This window comes from Apiotrichum porosum, assembly GCF_003942205.1.
Source record: "Apiotrichum porosum strain DSM 27194 chromosome Unknown scaffold_2, whole genome shotgun sequence".
In the NCBI taxonomy this organism is placed as follows: Eukaryota; Fungi; Basidiomycota; class Tremellomycetes; order Trichosporonales; family Trichosporonaceae; genus Apiotrichum; species Apiotrichum porosum.
Window position 1 is genome coordinate 2734999 of NW_021167109.1, and position 16699 is coordinate 2751697.

General features: G+C 57.5%; 8 protein-coding genes across 8 annotated transcripts; 4 read left to right on the forward strand and 4 right to left on the reverse strand.

Annotated features, from left to right (window-relative positions):
* Nucleotides 1-97: 97 nt before the first annotated feature.
* On the reverse strand, nt 98-5470 carry EHS24_005080 (uncharacterized protein; the record flags this gene model as incomplete). The annotated part of the gene is made up of 14 exons (XM_028620619.1): nt 98-367; nt 426-813; nt 873-1104; nt 1144-1294; nt 1343-1651; nt 1763-2166; nt 2211-2523; nt 2562-2869; nt 2919-3184; nt 3233-3478; nt 3519-3747; nt 3787-4640; nt 4681-5020; nt 5080-5470. The coding sequence occupies 14 exons, from the start codon at nt 5468-5470 to the stop codon at nt 98-100; spliced, it is 4701 nt and encodes a 1566-aa protein (XP_028479591.1).
* Nucleotides 5471-6790: 1320 nt separating this feature from the next.
* EHS24_005081 (uncharacterized protein) lies at nt 6791-7206 on the forward strand (the record flags this gene model as incomplete). The annotated part of the gene is made up of 2 exons (XM_028620620.1): nt 6791-6841; nt 6880-7206. The coding sequence occupies 2 exons, from the start codon at nt 6791-6793 to the stop codon at nt 7204-7206; spliced, it is 378 nt and encodes a 125-aa protein (XP_028479592.1).
* A 148-nt stretch (nt 7207-7354) lies between these two features.
* EHS24_005082 (uncharacterized protein) lies at nt 7355-7723 on the reverse strand (the record flags this gene model as incomplete). Its single annotated transcript, XM_028620621.1, has 2 exons — nt 7355-7606; nt 7646-7723. The coding sequence occupies 2 exons, from the start codon at nt 7721-7723 to the stop codon at nt 7355-7357; spliced, it is 330 nt and encodes a 109-aa protein (XP_028479593.1).
* A 432-nt stretch (nt 7724-8155) lies between these two features.
* EHS24_005083 (uncharacterized protein) lies at nt 8156-8536 on the forward strand (the record flags this gene model as incomplete). Its single annotated transcript, XM_028620622.1, has 2 exons — nt 8156-8215; nt 8261-8536. 2 exons carry the CDS (start codon nt 8156-8158, stop codon nt 8534-8536), a joined length of 336 nt encoding a protein of 111 aa, XP_028479594.1.
* A 287-nt stretch (nt 8537-8823) lies between these two features.
* Nucleotides 8824-9854, forward strand: EHS24_005084 (uncharacterized protein; the record flags this gene model as incomplete). The annotated part of the gene is made up of 2 exons (XM_028620623.1): nt 8824-9351; nt 9423-9854. The coding sequence occupies 2 exons, from the start codon at nt 8824-8826 to the stop codon at nt 9852-9854; spliced, it is 960 nt and encodes a 319-aa protein (XP_028479595.1).
* Nucleotides 9855-10259: 405 nt separating this feature from the next.
* On the reverse strand, nt 10260-11940 carry EHS24_005085 (uncharacterized protein; the record flags this gene model as incomplete). The annotated part of the gene is made up of 6 exons (XM_028620624.1): nt 10260-10378; nt 10443-10950; nt 11067-11121; nt 11186-11237; nt 11294-11354; nt 11734-11940. 6 exons carry the CDS (start codon nt 11938-11940, stop codon nt 10260-10262), a joined length of 1002 nt encoding a protein of 333 aa, XP_028479596.1.
* A 668-nt stretch (nt 11941-12608) lies between these two features.
* On the reverse strand, nt 12609-14495 carry ARP6 (Actin- protein 6; the record flags this gene model as incomplete). Its single annotated transcript, XM_028620625.1, has 9 exons — nt 12609-12954; nt 13011-13073; nt 13111-13539; nt 13579-13734; nt 13779-13923; nt 13964-14087; nt 14127-14201; nt 14243-14357; nt 14416-14495. 9 exons carry the CDS (start codon nt 14493-14495, stop codon nt 12609-12611), a joined length of 1533 nt encoding a protein of 510 aa, XP_028479597.1.
* Nucleotides 14496-14983: 488 nt separating this feature from the next.
* EHS24_005087 (uncharacterized protein) lies at nt 14984-16105 on the forward strand (the record flags this gene model as incomplete). The annotated part of the gene is made up of 2 exons (XM_028620626.1): nt 14984-15643; nt 15692-16105. The coding sequence occupies 2 exons, from the start codon at nt 14984-14986 to the stop codon at nt 16103-16105; spliced, it is 1074 nt and encodes a 357-aa protein (XP_028479598.1).
* Nucleotides 16106-16699: the final 594 nt, after the last annotated feature.

Here is a 16699-nt window from a genome sequence, read left to right on the forward strand (position 1 = left end):
TAGAGGGAATAGTACACAAGGCAACAGCAGCGATAGAAACCATGCACATTACATAACATACTGCGGAAAGTTCTTGGTTCTGTATACGATGCTAATATTAAGACTGAGGCGCGTTGGTGTGTTTCTCAGCGTAAAGCTGGGTAGTCACCGAGGCAATCTCGTGGTTGATGGACTCGGACGGTGTGCTGCCGGGAGGCGAGACATCTGTGGGCAAAGGTGGGGCCTTCTCGGTGACCACCGGCGTCTCGGCAGCCGTGTTTGGATGCGAGCTGTGGCTAGCGCGCGAGCTACGACGCGAAAGGATAGAGTGGCGGCGACGGCGGTGGTGGTGCTTGCCTTCTTTGGTACTGTCCAACTTCTTGTGCGGCTGTTGGGCATTGTCAGCACGGCTGTTGATCGTCGTCCGGAGGAGTTTTGTTACTCACCACACGGAGGAACCAGTAAAGAAGCAACGACGCTGATATGTTGAACACGATGTAAACCCAGATCAAGCCCCAGTTACGCCAGCGATGAGAGTAATAGACATCGACGCTCTTGAGGAACGTGTTGGTGGATGAGATGGCGCAGAATTCGCAATTGGTAATCGCACTCGGGTCTTTGAGGTATCCACCAGCAGCAGCCATGTATGGGCCCATGTACTCGGCACAGGTGAGATTGCCGGGCGGCACAATAGGGCGATACTCGTTGGCAGCGCAGACGACCTCGGTGTTGGCTGTGGCGACCGAGAGCATGCCTTCGACAAAGTAGGTAAATGGGGAGACGCGGTTCATAAATTTCCAGAAACCGGGCAGTTTGCTCCTGGGGACCATGACACTGGGTGGCGAGTTAGCCGTTGCTCAAACACCAAAAAAAAAACCCCCCGGTCAACTCACCCGCAGAAGATCAGAGACATGGAGAACATGAAGTTGGCGAAGAAACTGGCCGTTTCAGCGAGCTCGACACCGGCAACGACCATGTGGGTGAACGTGGAGATAAAAAGCATAAAGATGACCAGGTAGAGCCACATGAGACCGCCACGCTCGGTGACTTGTCCTGCTTCAATGGCGTTGCGGTAGAACCCAGGCGGGTAATACCATTGGCAGAACATGGTCGTGCCTACAGCGACTATCGGGAGTTAGACAACTACAAGAACAGGCAACTCACGGTCCCATGGAATTTCGGCCAGGATGTTGGACATCATGAACACGATCCAAGAGTAGGTCCTGGACGGCCGTTCGCGGACTTCGTACAGGCTGCGCTGGGTGACGAAGGTGGGCATGATTTGTTGTGACAGCTGGCCGAACGTTGTAAACACCTGGGGTTGTTGTCAGCGTCATGGTCGACTGTGATCGATGAAGCTCACCATGAAGACACTGAACAGCTGGTTTTGCAAACCCTGTTGAGATGTGCCAGCCTTGAAGAACGAGAAGCCTATAAACAGCCCCGTGACACTGGTGAGCAGGAACTTGGACCAGATGTACGTCGGTGTGCGCCAGTACTGCTGCATGATGCGGACGTAAACTTCGCGGAGTTGTTCCCCGAAAGGCGCAGCGTAAGACGAATCTTGCACCGGGCCATCATCTTGGTGGACCTCGGCCAGTGCATCACCCTCATCACGAATGCGGGTAAGTTCGGCGTGTACCTCGGCCTTTTCAGGAGATTTGTTCCAAGTCTAATTCGTGTCAGCCGCCACCCGTCAGAGAATAAACGGGACCCCCCCCCCAAAATAAATAAATAAATAAATAAATAAATAAATAATAAAAGCAAAAAAAAGGACACTCACCTCGACCCAGTCAACGTCCGTGTGGCTACCGGGGGCCGCACCGATAGCATTGAAGATCCACTCGGCAGGGTTACCGCCCTTTGGAGGAGGGGGGGCACCGTTGCGGACAAAGTAGTCGACAAGGTCACTTGAGCCCTTTCCAATCTTGCCAAAGTAAACTGGGCGGCCGCCCTTTGCGAGGAACAGAAGCCGGTCAAACTGCTGGAAAAGCATAGCCGACGGCTGGTGGATGGTACAGAGGATGGCTTGCTGGTGGGCCGTGAGCTTTTCAAGCAGCTTGAGAATGTTCCATGAAGTTTGCGAGTCAAGGCCGGAAGTCGGTTCGTCGAGGAACAAAAGGAGCTGGGGCTTGGCCACCAGTTCCACGGCAATGGTGAGGCGCTTACGCTGCTCTACGTTGAGGCCTGCACGAGTCAGCTGCAGTGCTTATCTACAAACCAAATCTTACCCTCTCCGGGAGTTCCAACCACGGCCTCTGCATAGGTGTCCATCTCCAGGAGCTTGAGGATCTCCTCGACGTAGTCGTACTTTTCCTTGCGGGGCACCGAGCGAGGTTGACGAAGACAGGCACTGAAGCGAAGGGCCTCACGCACAGTGGATGTCTCAAGATGCAGATCTTGCTGTTGAACGTAGCCAATCTTGCGTTGGAATGATTGATCACGTGGGCTACCGTCGACGAGAACATCGCCACCGATAACGCCAAGAGTCATGCGCTCGGCGAGGGTGTCGAGAAGAACTGTCTTTCCGGCACCAGAGACACCCTGTAGTGTCAGTTAGGGCAGAGAAATGGTTCGCTTACCATTAACGCAGTCAAAGTACCAGGCTTGACCCAACCGTCAACGTGGTCCAACAGACGGCGAGGTTCGCCCTTGATTTTGATGTCAAGTGTGACGTCTTGCCACGAAAAGAGGCTTGTCTGCTTTTGAATGACAGTGTCTTCGAGCTCTGGTTGTCCTTTGGTGTCATTGGCGAGATGAGCCTTACGTGCAGCTCCAGCCATGGCGGCCTCGGCGTCATCCTGTTTGCCCTTGTGCTTAAACTCGTCGGGGATCCTGAGACGCGGGTAAATGAGGACCTCGCCCTTGGACTTTCGGGCCTGAATCGACTCTTCCGAGACCGTCAGCTGGCATACTCGCATTACCCATGGCACACGTACCAGTAGCGAGGAGGTAGAGGAACATGAAAAACAGCATGAGGCAGATGATGAAGCCGACGTTGCGCCACTTGTGGCTGTGCTTGTACCCGTAGGCTTCCCACAGGTACGTGTCGCCATTGACAAAGTCAGCGCCTGCCGCGGCACCAACCGTGGTGCACACTCTGGCGAGCCCGGTGACGTTGACATATGGTCCCATGGACGGAATAAACTGCGAACAAGTGAAGTTACGGTTGGTGAACTCGTTGATGAGGAGCGATTCGAAACCGCTGGGGAGACCATTAGACCAGATCCTGGTTTCCAAAGAGATGACTCACTATCCGATGGGGTTGATAAACCGAATCCAGCTTGCCCAACCCAGCATGTACGCTTTCGGAATAGTGAAACCCGTGTAGAGGACCAGCGAGAGGATCATGAGACCAGCCAGCGGCATTGCCTGCTCACGTGTGCGGGAGATTGAAGCAATGGCACGGAACAGCATTGACATGGTCATGGTGAGCAAAAAGGTGACGAGGAAGAAGAAGAAGAATGCGCCTGGCTCGCGGCGAAGGTTGACCATGAAGCTTCGCAGTCAGTTATAGGACTGCCGTGGCTGGAACCCACTAGGTGACAGTATTGAAGGCAACGGCGTTCATAAGCTTGTACGGGATATCGCACAGGATCGAGGCAAACGCTTCTGCGGATGGACGGTAGAAGGCATACTCGTTGTGCTTCTCCACAATAGGACGCTGGGCGTACTGGGTGAGAATCTCGAGGGCCGAACTGAACGCGTTGAGGAGAATGGCGAAGAACAGAGCGGCGCAACGAGAGAAGAAGGAGCCGGTGGTGGAAGCTGGGAAGCGTTAGCCGGGATGTAAAAGGCCAAGCTTACGAAGGTTGTAGAATATAGAGCTGGTGATGAGGGCCATAACACTGTTGCCGATAAGCATGGCTACGACCATTGAAGGGTCGGAGGCGAGGCGCTGGTAGCCACGAATAAGGCAGAGTTTGATCTGGCCGCCGTATGAGAGCGTGTAGGGGGACTTGACGCGTGCGTGTTTGGACTGCTGTTGGCGACGAGACGCGAGGAACTTGTCATACTCTTCGCCATTGACAGGATGGCGCTGCTCAAAGGCGGTGATATCGGCCAAGAGCTGCTCATACTCGGGGCTAGCCTTCCAACGCCGAACAAACTCGTCCGCGTTTGTCGGTACGGTATGCTCGAATCCCCACCGGGCCTGACGCTCGTTAGGGCTCGTGAGGGACGTGAGGAAGTCTGGAGTCGTTTGCTCGCGCGGGCAGTGGAAACCCATGCGCACGAAGAAGTCCTTGGCCATGTCACAACGACCATAGAAGATTTGTTGGCCATCGTAAATGACCGACACCTTGTCGAAAATGTCATAGGCAACCTGTGGTGCCTGGTAAATGGCAACCACGGCGGTCGTGCCAAAGTACTCGGTCTGGGCGCGAATGGTCTTGCAGAACTGGAGCGCATTGGCAGAGTCGAGACCACGCGTCGAGTTGTCCCAACATTGCAGCGGGGCGCCGGCAAGAGTCGCCTCGGCAATAGTCACACGCTTGCGCTCGCCGCCAGACACGCCACGGATGAAGTCGTTCCCAACCTTGGTGTTAATGGTGTGCGTGATACCAAACACGGCCATGACGATATCCTTCATGTACGAGGCAAACTTGGCTTGGCTTAGCCCGCCAGGAGGATTGACGGGGGCGCGAGCGCGAGCGGCAAACCTGTGATATCAGCGAGTGCACTTTAAAAGTCAAGACTCACGCAAGGGTGTCGCCCACAAGGAGCTTGGGGAAATGAACGTCGACCTCGGCAGTGTAGATGGACTCTCCGCGGAACTGGCTGTTCATCTGCTCCAAAGTGATACCGCGGTAGTTCATCTCGACGCCTTCGTCGAGGTAGATGCCGTGCATGTTCCCTGCAATCGTCTTGAGGAAGGTAGTACAGCCACTGCCGGGAGGTCCAAGAACGACAAGCATCTCGCCCGAATCGAGCACACCGTCAAAGCCCGTCAAGATCTGGACCTTGCGGCGACTGTGGCCGAGGTGGTCACGAGCCTGCTGCAGCAAGTGGTAGAAGATGTTGCCGACCGTCTGCTGGTAGTCTGGGAAGCATTAGCCAGTGTGATCAAAGGTCTATGTATATCACGGTCCCCACACTCACCTGCCTCTGAACCATAGCCGTACACTCCCAAGTTGCGGAAAGCGACACCGCTCGTGCGACTGAGACGGCCCTCATTACGGCTGACCTCAGTGAGCTGTTTGGTCCACTGTTGGGCGTCAAACGTCTCGCTGAAGGGGTCGAGGTGGCTGCCTTTGACGTAGTTGAAGATGTCTTCTTTGCCGGCCAGGGAGTCGCGGGAAAACTGGCGGGCGAGGCTGGCTACATGCTGCTTGGACTTAAGAGTGGTCTCGGGATCACCAAGAGTCTCGTCCTGCTGCGACAAGTGCCGTTCGTGTCTTAAAATGTCCTTAGTGTGGGGGGAGTGGGGAACACCGTCTGATTGTTCGGTCCGGTCGTTCGGCCCAAAGTTGAAGCCCCCAATGAGGGACATGGTGTGGGGTGGTGGATGTTAGAATAAGTGTTGGGTCAATACTAGTATACTTTTGCAGCCATATGTCTCCTTTCTACACTCGCGCCGTTTGCGTTTGGTGTAGCGCATCGGGGGCTCGGGCTGGTGAAGCACCTCGGCTCTGTACATGGAGGCCGAGGTGTGTATGCGCTGTTAATCACTATGGTGCGGACCATGTCGCATTGTTTGTATGGCAAGGGAACTTGCAGCGACGGGTCGTGTCCATGGACCATCGGTCGCCGGGGGCTTGGCAGCCTGCGGTCCGAGGGTGCTGCAGGCTTGACTCGTCCCAGAATCTTGGCCGTAAGCAGTGTTATGTCACCGTACGCGGCGAGCGCCATGTTCACCTAGGTGTATGTATGAGGCATGAGGCCATGTGGAGTGATGTGGGGCGGACACACAATGTATGGAGAGAGAAGAACAATCAAACGACTTGTTGGCCTCCTATTGTCCTCGTCCCTTGATGGCGTTGACCCCGGCGTCAGTGGCGCGGTGCCGCAGTCGGTCCAAGCCCCGCTTCTACTCTGCCGCTCAGACGTTTACAATATGCTTTTTTGACACGATGTGCATTGCTTCGTTGTGCGTTGTCACCGTGGGCTGGGCCGGCGGCCCAGAGGAGGACGAGAGGGTGCCTCCATGCCTGCAGTTTATCTGTTGAAGGGGCAGGTGGGCCTGCTGTGCCTCACACGTCCGCTGAGCACAACCCCCTGATCGAAAGTTCTGAGACGTTCTTGACAGCATGCTTCACACACTTGTAGGCTGATGTGTATAGTAGCACCGAGGAATGTTCTGTTTGCAAGTGGTACGCCAGCCCATGCGTTGTTGACAGACGAGCAGAGATAGAAAGCCGATATCGTTTTGCCAAGTCGGCGTATATAATATATAGCACTGTCGATCGTGTCGTGCCTCGCCAAGGAGATGTCGGTGGGTCTTCCATCCGGGTGGACTTTTTGCCTCCCTCGTCACTCATCTGCAATCCCACCTCAGCAGATACACCACTTGCCTCTGTGCCTAGAGGTGATTTCTCAAGAATATCCTCATTCACACCATCTGGGCACAGAGGAGCGACATTTGTGCACGAAGGATGGGGCGAGGGGGCGTAGGAAGCTGGATAGGCAAGGACCAGAAGGGCGTTTGATGCGGTGGCCAAGGCAGTCTCTACGGACCGGGCGCCCTGCTCTCGAGACTTACATTTGAGAACAGAGCGAGGTGCAACTGTCTTGCCATTCACTTCTCCACCTCCCACCTTGTCCAATTCAGTCCTTGCGCTCTTCGCTTCACAACCAACCGCAAACACTCACCATGTCCACCGAATACAAGAAGGGCGACCACCCCTGGAAGGAGGAGCACTCTGTGGGCCACACCCTCCGTACCACTTGCTGACGACACAGACCATTATTGCCGAGGGCATCATCAACCTTATCATGGCGCACCGCTCCGACCTCTACCGCCTCCCCGGCATCGCTGGCATCGTCGATGGCCACGGCAACGACCGCACCAGTCGCAAGATCAAGCAGATGGCCACTCAATGCGCCAAGACTCTCGGCGTCTCCGAAGACCTCGTCAAGTCGGCCAAGGCCAGCAGTACCGGTCAGCGCGGCCGCAAGCGTACCTCTGACGGCGAGGCCACGGCGTCCTCCCCCAAGACTACCCGCAACAAGAAGGTCAAGCAGGAGAAGGTCAAGCAGGAGCGCACGCCCGAGACGGAGATGGAGTAGGAATACATAGTCGGATTATGTGGCATGCACACTTGTGAAGTCGCGTGGCTAGCAACTGGTGATTAGACAGGAGAGCTTGGTACAGGTTCATTCGCGTGACACACTACAGCTATCATGTAACTGATGCTCGGCTAGCGGTTGCGACGACTCAGTTGGGATGGGTGGAAGCCTTCTTCGCGGCGCGGGCTTGCTGCTTGGCGAGGTTGGCTGGTTTGTTGCGATAAGCCATCTCGACCTGTTCGGCGGAAACAATAGCCTTCAGAGCCGCCTTGATGATGGGGGCGACGTTGCGGCCGTCATAGCCGTGTTGCGCATGGAGCTCCTTCTTGAACGCCTCTTCGTTGTGAAGTGCAAAGTTGAGGAACCACTCGCCGACGAGGTTGACGATAGCCGGATCAGGCTGGTGGGTCAGCCATAGGAAGCGAGCGTGGCGGTTTACCTCTGTCTTGTTACGCTTGTTGCTACCGCCTCTGGCGGGGCTGGGACGAGGACTAGGGAGGGAACGCTTGGGAGGCATGGTTGCGTCTTTCTGAGAGGGAGCTGGAAGAGTAGAAGAAGGAGACGAGGTCTATACAGGCGTCTCAGAGGCTCATTGCCACAGCTGGGGCTGGGGGGGGGGGGCGAAGTCCCGATCCCATGTCACAGATTCGGAGTTCTCTCTCCTGCGCCATTCTCTGCATTCCCAGCGGGCCATCTGCCCCTCTTATCCTTGAGGACACCGGAGGCGGTGCTATAAAACCGTCATCTCTGAGAACCTGGTGCAAAGGGGCAATGTCTGATGGCGCATGTTGGGCGCTGGGGACACTGGAAGGGCACAAAATGGTCACTTGGGTTCCGACTCTTCCCACCGAAGCCGCGTCTCCTCAGCAGTATACCCAAATGCCAGACCTGTCTGCAGCGACTTTGTTCACTCTATCTTCATCAACTCTCATATCCAATACAGCAAACCATGCCCAGCAAGCCAAACAAGCACGGTGGTGGAGACGCCGAGTGGACGCCAGAGCACACAGTGAGACTGGCGGCTCGCCGTCGGCAGATCCAAGCTAACGCCCAGCGTATCGTCGTTGCGGGCATGATTGAGCTCGTCAAGGCAAACAAACGCACACTTTACACACTTCCTGGAATTGTGGGAGAGGTGGACAACCACGGCAACAACCGCACGGGCTCCAAGGTCAACCAGATCCTCAACACCCTTGCGAGCAGCTATGGCGTCAGCGCGGAGACGGTCACAGGCGGCACGAAGCGCAAGAGTGGCGACAAGTCGACCACGTCCAAGCGCGCCAGGAAGGTCAAGGTGGAGGAGATTGAAGAGAAGCCAGTGATCCAGTGAGAATGTGTATGCTTTGAATGCAGTCCTCGTCGATGACAGCGCAAACGTCGATGTTGCGTGGGTCTTGTGCGTGGCCAAAGCATTACATTAGCCGAGCACTACAAAATCGTTTGTAATCATCAACCCTCCCACGGTGACGCCCAGCCACCCCGACGCGTTGGCCCAAAAGCAATGTTGTGTTGTTTGTCAATCGTCGCGTCGACTGTCCCTTTGTTCTCACCCATCCCACAATGCTCTCATACAGCACACCGGTGCAACACTCACATCCACAACGTCAACAACACCAAATGCCACGCACATCGTCTCCGCTCAACCCCCAGCGGTCGTCATCGCCCACCCCGCTCCTGTCGTCCCCGACACCCGGCGCGACTCCGCAGCTACACTTTGGCGCGTCTTCGTATGCTGCCCAGCGCGCCTTGCCTCCTCCACCGCGCACCCAGCGCCGCGCCGGCTCCCTCACCACCCCGACCTCGCACGCATCGAGCAGTACGGCCACTGCCCGCCCCCTGTCGGCGCGGTACGCTCGCACGACGCCGGCCTCATCCCTGTCGGCGCGGCGGCCCAGCGGCCGCCTCTCGCTCGCCCTCCCGCCGCCGCCCGCGCCGCTGGACCTCTTTGGTGCCGGCCCGACACCGACAGAGGGCGCAATGTGGCGCGACCGCTTGCAGCGCCGCATGGCCGACCGCGAGCGCCGGAAACGCGCGCGCGACGGCGCCATCGCCAGGCGGAGGGGCACGGACGTGGCGCTGATGTCGGACGGGATGGACGAGGACGAGGACGAGGCAGACCGCCAGGCGCAGGCTGATGACGAGGAGGTGAGTACAGTAAAGTATAGCAGCAGGCTGCTAGTTGTTTTCATCGTCAGCTATTGACCCGTGGTGCCCAGTTCTTCCGCCGCCTGATGGTCGTCCAGCGCAGGAGGGAACAGCACGCCCAGCTCGTCTCGTACGAAGTGTCCACCGGCGGCTCGGACCCGCTCCTGCCCGACTTTTGGGAGGAGGAGCTCGACAACCTTGCGCGCGAGGAACGCGCCTTGATCAGCCACCTCGACGCGACGGAGACGGCGTCCAACCACTCGCACGTCTCCACCGACCCCATGGAGGTGCACAACGAAGAGCTCGAGCAGTGGGCGCGAGACGCGGCGGCGGCCGAGGCTGAGGAGGCCGAGATGGCCGTCATGGTCGAGATGGAGATGGCGCGCTATGCGCCAGCAGGAGGCGGCAGCGGGGGGTATGATGCCGGGATGGAGGAGTTTACCGCCGACGAGTGGGCCGCGATCACGGCCATGGACGAGGACGAGGCGATGGATGTCGAGTAGGAAAGACGCCACCACCCAGCAACGAAGCCAACATGCACAACAGCCCAACACGATACACCACCTTGCACCAGCTCACCATGACAGCCACAGCAACACCAACCATGCCAAAGGACACCGACAATAATTTACGCCCCCCTGTACAGCCTGTACCAACATGTACCGCATTGCACCACACCCGACACCTGCGCACCATCCCCTGTCGCGCGCTACCGTGTGCCTTCCACATTGCCCCCACTACCACGGCGCTTTTGCTTCTAGCATCGTGTGACATATGCATTCTGTGGCTATGCGTAGCCCGTCAAACCCTCCAGCGATGATAGATCTAGCTGACAGGGCCGAAAACGGGCCGGGTTTAGGGCGTCGTGGCAAAGAGCGGTGGTCCTTTTGAGTAACGTTGTGTGACGTTTAGTAGACCTTCTTCTTCTCGTCAACGGAGATGCCGCCAGGGCCCATGTTGACGAGGAGGAGGAGACCGCCGACAATGGCTGAAGGGTCAGCTTTGGCAGAAAGAGGGATATAAGCAGCTGAGACTCGACCCACGCGCCTCACGGCTGTGGGTCTCGTTCATGGGTGGCACTCGGTACTCACACAGGGTCTGGAAAAAGTCGTACTTGAGGAAATCGCGCTGGGGGTGGGCCTCGTGGACGCTCCACCAGTTGTTGATGAACACGTTGAAGACGGAAAGGAGGGTGACGAGGAACGAGGCGGACCACTTGGCCTTGAATCCCACGGCGACCATGACGCAAGCGACGAGGCCCACGATCGAGACGGTCACACGGGCAATGGACCACTGGCCCTGGAAGACGAATCCGATAAACAGGAAGATGAGGAGGATACGGCCGGCGAGCTGGAAGTACTTGCGGCGGTCGTTCTCGCTGATCGACGGCAGGCCAGCGAAGAGCTTCTTCTTGGTGGCAAGGCCGTCCGAGAGGACCATCAGGAGACCGCCAATAACCGAGAGGTTGCGGAGGAAGAAGGAGAGGTCAAACAGCAGACCGTAGCCGACGCCCTGGAGGAGAACCACGCCGAGGAGCGCGCCGACGGAGATCTCAACGTGGCGCTTGGTGATGACACCGAACGAGCCCGCGAGCATGGCCTGGGTACAAGGTTAGCTTACGCCCAACAACAGTCCCTTTCCATGAGGCCACTGGCCACTGGGATGCTCCACACCCGTATGTCGCTGCCGACGAGTGCCGCCACGTTTGTACTCACAACAATGTTGACGAGGAGGAAAATGTGGCTGAGGCCCCTGGGGACATGGCGGTGGCTGCCAGTTAGCGCCGATTGTCAAACACACCCCCTCTCCATCGTCGCTCGTCGCTCCGACTCACGTCTGGATGTACCACAGCTGGTCGGACCACTGGCTCAGGATACGGAGCGAGTCTGCAATTGTCGTTAGCACCAGACGTTCAATTCCCAGCCCTCCACTTATAACTTACCCTCCAGGAAAGTAACAACAATGAGAAAACGCGCGAGCGCGGGGACGTATGGCCTGATGGGCTGGATGGTCAGCCAGAGTCGTGATGAGGCAGGCAGCTGCCGATGGTTGTCTAGTTCAACGGAGCGACGCAGGAGACCACGTGCATGTGTTCGTGCGTGGAGGGGAGCAGGCCAGCCACACCTAGCGTGGCGTCGGGCGCCGATGCGGGCTCGACGTCCCGGCAAATGGTTGTGATCCCAACCTTGCCAGCGAGCTGCAAGCATCCAACGGCCGCGATGGCGACGTGTCAATCGACAGTGGACCCCACGACAACGGTCGCGAGCGACGCGGCAGTTGAAGCGCAACGATCCGTCGATCCGTTGCCCTCTTCCCATGTCCTCCCTCCACTTTGTGCGCGCAGTTCTGTCCGGGAGAACCAAACCAGTCACAACAACTCACCTGGGTGTAAATCTCAATGGCGTCCTCGATCTTGGACGACACGTCCTGGATCTGCGCGAGAATCTCGTTGTCGGGACGGGCTCCTTGACGCGCGCCGCCAGTGTTGACGCCGATGGGGTCGGGCATGTATGTGTTGTTGGGCGCATAGCCCATGTTCATGGGCTGCTGCTGGCCGCGGTTGGGGTTGAGGTGGATGCGCTGCGACATTGTGGGATGTGGCCGAGCCGGCGGCTGGGTAAGGAGGGAGGGAAGGGGGAGAGGGAAGATGGGCTACTGTGTCGGAGACAGTAGCTGTTTGCGAGATGCGTGTGTTGGCAGCAGCGCTGGGCCGTTGGGTGCAGGCTATTGGACGAGTGGCGTGGAGGTCAGGCCAGTTGTGCCCAGTTGAAGCGGGGTTGGAGAGGGAAGCCCGGGGAATGTGACTGGGGGTGCCCGGGGATGCGTTCGTGCCAGCGCAAGGATGTGCTTGTCGGCTGGAGAGTTGCAAGAGAAGGAGTGTAAAGAGACGGCGAGAGAGAGGGGGAGAGAGTAATGGATGAATAGATGTCAAAAGTGTTCCACTGACCACCCCCCCTTGTACCAGAGACACACCGCCCAGGGCCATCCCACCACAGGACCACTTGATCATTGCCGGGACAGTCGGTTGTCGCGCTGGCATCGCGCTCACGGAATCAAATCGCCACGTGATTATGACGGCATCGACTTCTGTAGCCACGATCTTTCGTCCAGCACGGCCAGCACCCTGTTCCATCGCGGCCCAGATGGGGCCATCAAGATCCCGCACCACGTTATGCTTGAAATGCTCCCCCACCTCTCCTTGCAGTCCCGTCCACACAAGGGGGGGGGTTGATATAGTTACATCAATACACAGTCTCTTACACTCGCTTCCGTCCCAGCAGTCCTCCTTCTTGCGCACGACGTCTCCTGCCACCCCAGTTGCCGCTCGTAACTTCTTCCTGCTCGCCGCGACGTGCGCGAGACCCTTTGCCCTTGATACTGTCCAGGCCAAGGGCATACCGCATCTCTTGTTCGTGCTCGTCCACTGGCTCTCCACTGCGCGAGAACCCTGGCGGCTCGACGTTGTATGCTGGCCCGCCAAACTTGCGTCGACAAATCTGCGACCCGTGCTCCAGGTACTCGGCCCGCGTGACAGGGTAAGACTGGTGGTAGACGTCGTTGGACGTCAGTGCCACAGCGGCTTGGTAAGGGGCAGAAGCAGGTCTGGATGTGGCGTTAGCCGCGTTTTGTCTCTTGTCAGTGCTGGGTGAACCACTCACTCGAACACTTCAAAGATGCCAATGTCGTAGTCCACAGGACACAGTGCACGCAAGTCCCGTTCCCTGTTGGGTCAGGTTGGACATCAGAACAAGTACCCACAATCTCTCGCCTAATGACTGGACGTTACCGAGGCCGCCCACGATGCCAATGTGTGCCCAGAACATGCCCTGCAGCTCTGGGGGCATGGTGGAGATGACGTGGGCGATGGTTTCTGGCAGGCCCATCTGCTGGATTCCTGGTGGGTTAGCAAGCCAACAGCTCGGAGGATACCCACCAACGTCAGACGGATGAAAGATGAGCTCGTTGCCGGCGAACCGTTCATTGGCCATGAACAAGACCTGCTCCTCCTCCTCGCCCTGGTGACGGCGCTTGGACGGAGGTGCGGCTGGTTCCTCCTTCTCCTCGGGCTGCTCCGGTGCTGCAACAGCGTTGGGACCTGAGCGAATGTAGCCAGTGGCCGAGAGCGACTTGGCTGAGAAGTCTGGCAAGACGTATTCCTGAACGATGGGGTTGGAGTGGGGGTTGTGTCTGAACGTCAGCTTAGCCCGGACACGCCAGCAAGCTCACTTGCACAGCTCCAAATCGCCCTTCCAGTCCATTGACACGTATCCGCACGCCTCACGGACGGCGTTGACGACATGGGTCTGGTCGAGCATGTTCCATTGGCGGAACGAGATGAGGTGTTTGAGGTGGTTTGTCAGCAGCTTGCCGCCAACATCAATCCTAAGAGGGTCAGCTTGGCAGAATAATGGCGCCGCCGAGCCCACCTCTTGACGTGCTCCCACACAATGTCCCCGCCGCGGATTGGGATGACGTGCGTAAAGGAGTATCCAGCGTCCACAACAATCATGCACTCGGGAGGAATGTCGGTCTCGTTGCTGAACATGCCGCCGTAGGGGATGAGTGAAGCGGCTGGTGGGTCAGTAGGGCTCGAAACCGTAGAATAACCCACGAGTACACCGGTAATAGGCTTCAAACTCCCACTCTTCAAACACCATCTGGTCATACGTCTCGGCAATGTTGGGGAGGTTGAAGTAGGGCTCGGTCACGAGGAGCGAGGTCTCGGCCGGTTTGATCTGTGCGTTAGGTTAATTCTCAGAGACACGATAACGCACGTCAAGACCTGCAGGCGAGAACAGCCTGTCCCAGACGGGCTTCTCGGCGTCCCACGCCACCAGCATGCCCTTGGGCTGCGTCAGCTCTGCGTCCTACTCCGCTAGCTACGACCTACCCGCTCAAAAGGGCGGCGGTACACAATCCCACTCAAGTCTCTACAGTTGTCAATCTCGTCGCTGACATACACTCTCCTTTCGGCCCTTGAGCGCGCCGTCGAGTTGGGGAAGAAGCTGAAGTGTTAGCAGAGGAACAACAGACAGCTGTGGGCATCGCGTGCAGGCCACTAACCGCGGCTCAATGTCGACGCCCGAGACGCCAGCCTTGATGCTGTACGCGCCATTGTCCAGGATGAGCACTGGCGGTAGCATGTCGCCTGGCGCTAGGTCGTGAGGTTGATGGGACGGATGGAGTGTAATGTCGAGAGAGGGTGCGTGAATGCACCTCCACTTTTGTGGTTCACGGCGTCAACAGACGATTTGGTTCCGTTCGGGGGTCGATCGACCGCCCACCCCCAGGTGCCACAGACTGCGCCCCTTTCCTCCATTGCCCCCACACACGCGCGCTACAGTCGCGTCAACTCCTCCTCCTGTTTTATCGCACTCATCCATCATCCTCATCCCATTGTGTACTTTATTTCACACTTCTGCATACAGACACAAGGTCACACTCCATCCACGCCACCCACTCGTCAGAGTCACTGGATACACACAGTTCCTGCCACCCTGCTGTCACCTCCCCCACCTTCCCTCCTGAAAACATCGGGGAACGCGGTGTGCGGCAAACACGACCATTTTATTCGACCCGAGTAAGCCATTTGCCGATGATGGGTTTTGCTCTGACGCTGGAACAGTACACAATGACTCTTGTCTGCGACACGCGCGACGTATGTATGGAAGGGTCAACCGGCGGCGAAGGTAGCAGCGAATGGCCCCTCAACCCACCGTCGACCTCTACCGAACTGTACCGCGACTCATTGGATGAGACCAACGCTCACGCCGACGCCTTTGACTGGTACTATGCCGAGTTGTACCTCCAGCATTTCCACCAGCTCCCTCTTGTCCCCTGGAACATTCCCTCCGTTTGGGGCATGGCGGACGTTATCGCCTCCTACCTCCACTTCCAAGCCTCGTCTGCCAACATAAACGGCGTCGCTATCATTATCACTCGCGGCACGCTACAGAGATGGACACGCCACATGATCATCTTGGCCGAGTACAACCTCCTTGGCTCCAACTCGCCCACCTACGGCACAATCGACCCTCGTGTTTTTCACGGTATGCTTCCCGACCGTTCAGACTCGTTGCCTGGTCGCCTCTTTACCTCCTACGTCCCCGACATTGAAAGGAACTTGAACCTGCCCTTCGGTCCCGAGCAGGTCATTGCGCCCGTTCAGGTGTACCACCCGCCGACTCTCCCCAATCCTCTTCAACACATCCCGGTTCAACCAACTGGACCTACCGTCAAGAGGCACCGCGAGTCTCCCGAGGTCGTCAGGTCCACCAAGCGCCAGAACATGGTGAGAGGTCCCGTGGAGAGCCTGTGCTTACATTAGTACGAGGCAAAGCATCCTGTGGCCCCAGATGGCTGGGTTTGGGTCGATCCCGAGGGTATCAACAATAGCACCGACTATAACCCCTTGGCCCACGACTCACTCCCAATCCAATGCGAGGTTACTCCCTCGGCACTCTTCACGCAGGACTTCAACGATCCGACCAACCCATTTGCGTTCGCCCCCAACGTCCCCGGGCCAGCTGCGGTCCCCTCCAGCACCACGTACTCCGTCGGCCAGGACCAAGGCAGCCCTTGCAACGGTTCTGTCTTTGTCGACACATTGGCGGCCGCATACGTCCAGGCTACCAGCAGTGATGCGTCCTCCACGCTCGTCAGCAGCCCCAACAGCGGTGGCGAGTTGGGAGACGTTTCTCAACCCCATGTGATGGATGCCGAAACCCAACAGGCAGCTTTTGCGTCCTTATAAAGCCCCAACAGCAGGACATTACCGCCGGCACTTTCACCATTGTATGTAACAAAGAGCTCCTCGGCCTCATTCCCCACTCGCAACCAGACAAGCCAAAATTCCGTTTTCCGAACGCGCCCTTTTCGTCCCCTTTTTCAGTCATTTTCAGTCCAACCCCGTCTCGACCGACCACATGCATTCCAGTTGCTCATGTATTACCTCGTTTCTGCACCCATTTTAATGAAACCAGAATATCTGTTGCTACAGAATCCACTCTGGGTATTGTGCGGTCGTCCTCGTGGGACCCAAATGTCCCCTGGGGTCATCATCTTGGTGGATGGACCGTCGTACCCCCGGCGTCGTCTGTTGACCTGGGCACCGGAGGCTGTCAAGTCGAGGTATTCCGTGAGGGGTTTGTATTTGACTGGAGATGTGGCAAGTCTGAAGGGGGGTGAGTTGAGGTATTCGGCCAGAGGCCAGAGGTTTTTACGGTCTCTCGCCTGTGTCAGCGCACCCAGCCGAGGAAAGAATGGTTGGCCGTCCAGCAGCAGAATGCCAAAATGATGTTCGAGTCGCGCACCTGTGGTTGATACCAGCCATTTTGAGATGCTGGGA